The sequence below is a fragment of the Polychytrium aggregatum genome (assembly GCF_025602895.1).
Source record: "Polychytrium aggregatum strain JEL109 chromosome Unknown BJ171scaffold_13, whole genome shotgun sequence".
In the NCBI taxonomy this organism is placed as follows: Eukaryota; Fungi; Chytridiomycota; class Chytridiomycetes; order Polychytriales; genus Polychytrium; species Polychytrium aggregatum.
The window spans coordinates 988,511-992,531 of NW_026516215.1; the positions used below are offsets into that span (position 1 = coordinate 988,511).

Genomic DNA, 4,021 nt, shown 5'->3' on the forward strand with positions numbered 1-4,021 from the left:
GTGGCTGGTGTGCAAGCGAGAGAGGCTTGGCACAGCCCGGGGACATGTGCCGAGCGGTGGGGGAGGCAGGAAACCAGTAGACGCGGGTGGCAACGGCGCGTGCTCATGCATGGGGGCAAACAAACACGTGGGGACTCATGATTGGTGCGGAGGGCGAGAGCATGCGGGACAATCTCATTGGTCCGTTGTGATGCTGGTCATCACATTGGGACGGCTTGGACGGAAGGTCATTGTGGTCAAATCCAGAGTCCCGTCCCTGGTGACGTGGATGTACGGGTCCTTGTTGCACTTGCTCATGAACTCGTTATACTTGACCGAGAGACTATTGGAACAACCACCGTTGACCAGGTGCCCGACAAAGCCAGAGTCCACCATTTTCTGCTTCATGCGTTCGAGGTGGCTGACGGTGGCAGTGGCGTGGGGGAGGTCACGTCCTTCTTGGTTGGAGTACCAATCCAGGGCCCTCTTGAACACTTGTTTGAGGTAGTCGAGAATGGTGTTGTTGAGTTCACTGTTCCCAGTGGACCATTCCCAGACGACCCCGTTGAAGTGGTACCAATTGCCAGGGCGCTCGCGATCGTGGATCCAAGTTTCGCCGAACACAAAGACAATAAAATCCAGCAGCTCTGCGTCGCCCGTTGAGTTGGTCAGGTACTCTTTGAAGAGCCGCGCGGCATCAGGGCCGATATCCGAAAGGTACGGAGTGGGGTCTGCGAGGTGGGCCGTGCTTTTGACCTTGTCGTTTTCAGGAACGCCAGAATATTGGTTATGAACATATTGGAAGTTCACTTGTCCAATGAACTGGCTGAAGCTTCTCGATGGTTGGATCTTGAGGAAGCGGTCGATTGGATAACGCCGCATGCCACTCGGATCTTCGCAGTTGCAGTGAGAGCATTTGAATCGGAATCCATCCGCGGTGATAGATCCATGCAAAGCAACACTGGAGCTTTGACAGAAAACGCAGTCACTCTGCAGGACAACGCTAAAACCCATGTGATCCGATTGGGGTCGAAACTCGAGGATCTCCGAGCCGCTGTAGACATTGTTGAGAATATGCTGGACATCAAGCTTCATGGCTTCCATTTGGTGGTCCAGATCGACAGTCGACTCGGACAGCTTGCGATGCCACAAGGCCAGTGAGCTGGCTGATTCGGAGTTCAGGGTCCCGGAGGTGACTGGACAGTGATCCGATTGAACGGTGTACGTCGATTTGGTTTTCAAGTACACCAATGTATGGGTGGAGACGATGTCGTCAAGACCCGGATCTTCGCAAATCGTGCATCCCTTGCTGCGAACAATGAGCTTTCCCGAAGCCAAGAACTCCATCGACAATAGATCGATGGGCTTGATCATGAAAGGAACCGATCGTAGGGCACGAGAGAGTTTGACGTTTTTCTCGTCGCTCAAACAGGCCTTCATGCTGCTCCATTGGACGTTTGGAATATCCTGCAGGATCGAAGGGACCGCTTCGTTGCCTCCGATTGGACCAGGGATTTGGTGTCGGAGGGAACGGCTTTGCAGAGTCAATTCCCCCTTGCGTTGGTCGTCAATCTCGGCACAAAGTCCAAACTGTTCCTTGAGTGACTCGGCAAGGGCACACCAATACTTGGGAAGGTAGTATGCGGAGCGAGGGGCCCAACGAAAGGACGAGGCACTTTGTTCGGCAAGTGCATGACAGGAGGGGTCGGTACAGTCAAGCTTGATCATCCCATACGAAACGGAGAGGAAACAATTGGGGCTTGTGTGCTGAGCCTGATTCGTGCGACGCTTGAGGAATGGGCATCGCTTTCTCGAAACGAACAATCGACAGAAACTAGGGAGCCCTTCGACAACCTGGAGTTGAGACCAATCGAAATCGGTCATCGGGGAGGGGAACAGTGCAACAAAAACGGGTTCCTTTGTCCCGAGCCTCTGAAGGAATTTCTGGGCCACATCCCTGAAGACGGAGGGCATGGGACAGAAAGAGTTCCCAGTTGAAGGAACGGGAACACGAACAACGGAGCTTGGCCCTTGCTGGATGGTTGCTTCACTGTCAGCATCTTCAAGGACGGTATCGACAGAGGTAGAATCCGAAAAATCACCTATATCAGGGGACGGATGATCCAGAGGGCAATCTTGCATAGCTGGATGTGTCGAAAATGAACCATGAGGTTCAGTCAGTATTGTGGGTGGCAGTGTCAGTGAATCCATACATAAGCACATGCAATGAAGAAGCGTGAACAGAGCCTATTGGGGAGCAAAGGGCTCAAGGAAGACGAAGAAAGGCAATAGAAACTGCATATTGAGATCAATGAGAGTTCACCGTAAAGCCAACAGTTGGGATTGTCACGAATGAATGGAAGGGTAGAGTAGTGAGTGTGGGTTGGGTTTGGAGGTAGTGAGGATGGAGAAATGCTTTGACGGGGACGGAGGCAGGCCTATTTATGTTTTTTTTTTTTTTGTTACTATAGTCAACTTTATTCAAGAAGACAAGCCATCAGGTCCAACAGGTTGGTACCCCGGCACGTTGAGTACACAGGCAAGCCTATTTACTCCTGTTGCAGCCTAGTGCTGCCTCAGCTGCCCACAAGGTCTGAGACCAAGCGGGTGAACACATTTTCGAGCAGTTCCCACAAGGGAACAGCAGGATCGAGGGGGGGTCGGGGTGGAGGAATGACAAGTGCTGACACTATACTACGCTGTGATGAGGGTGCAGGGAGAGACTGCAAGGGTGGGACTACACTGGGTGTGGGAGTGGGTGGTGGTGCTGGGTGTGCACCAAGTGCGAATGCTCGGAAGGCAGTGCGGGGAGCGGGTACATGAGCAGCAAGTGATCCAAGTGCGGGAGGGGTGCGACTGCGAGGGGGAGTGCGATCGAAACTGAGCAGGTCCAGCAGCTTGTCCACTGGTCCCACTCCGGCTATACCACTTTCCACCCAAGTCGGGTGGGCCGTCTTGAGGGCTGCGACCTTGCGGACCAGGACTTGATGCGGATCCACACACTGCTGTGCGTGGGTCCTGGTCAAGTCGATCCCGGATCCGTGTCGAGCCAGGTTCTTGCACTTGCGGTAGCCAAATCTGAAGTGGCCTGGGAGAGCACCGAGTCGCCATCGGACCATGAACATGAGCATGATCATGGATCCTTGGTACCCGCGAGCCTCCCAGAGTCCCGACATCTTGGTCGACGGGGTGCAGGCGGCGGTGAGCTGCTTGGAGCGGTCGAAGCCGTTCTTCATGTGGTCCTCGAAGATGAGGGTCTTGATCGGGACGGGCTGGGGTCGGGGCGGTCCGGGCGGCGGCGGCTGGTGTCGGGTCTTGCCTCGGTAGATCTCCGTGGCCGTGAGGGAGTGGTCGGCCTCTTGTCGGCGGACCACCATGGCCCAGTGCGGATCGGCTCGGACTCCTTGGCCGAGGAACTGGTCGGGGTGGTAGGGCGCAATGATCTTGTTGCGCAGGATCATCGACAGCATCTTGTCGCCGTCAGAGACTTGGTCGTCCCAGCGGGCCCAGTTCTGCAGGGCCAGCATCTTGACACGGACCGACATCTTGGGAAGGCCGCAGTTGAGGTGCATGGCACCGACGGGAGTGCCGGGGCCGACGCGGAACATGGTGCGGAGGGCCGTCATCTGGGCGTCGTCGAGGCGGTCGCGCAGAGCTGGGTCGGGGATGTCCATGGCCATCCCGTATTCGAGGGTCGGCCGCACAAAGGTCTTGTAGACCTGGGTGATGGTCTTGGCCGAGACCTTGCCGAGGGTGATGCCGAGTCCAACCACGGTGTCGGTGACCATGTGGACCTTGCGGAGGAGCTTGTCGAACTGGAGGTCCGGGCGGAATCCGTCAATGTCGACCATGACACCGAGGTAGCGGAACTGGAGGACCTTGGGCAGCTCGGTGCCGTACAGCTTGGCGGGATGGAGCTGGTCGACGTTGCAGGCCGAGTACAGCACCTCGCACTTGGGAGGCGAGAAGCGGTACCGGTTGTCGATGCTGTGGCGTTCGCAGATATCCAGCATGGCCTGGGTGCGGCCAGCCGGACAGAGGA

The 4,021-nt window shown here is 56.2% G+C and overlaps 1 protein-coding gene across 1 annotated transcript; it reads right to left on the reverse strand.

Annotated features, from left to right (window-relative positions):
- Window positions 1–304: 304 nt before the first annotated feature.
- On the reverse strand, window positions 305–2,374 carry BJ171DRAFT_567262 (uncharacterized protein; the record flags this gene model as incomplete). The annotated part of the gene is made up of 3 exons (XM_053113460.1): window positions 2,303–2,374; window positions 373–2,123; window positions 305–322 (listed from the first exon to the last, which is right to left on the reverse strand). The coding sequence occupies exons 2-3, from the start codon at window positions 2,119–2,121 to the stop codon at window positions 305–307; spliced, it is 1,767 nt and encodes a 588-aa protein (XP_052968062.1). The 5' UTR covers window positions 2,122–2,123; window positions 2,303–2,374.
- Window positions 2,375–4,021: the final 1,647 nt, after the last annotated feature.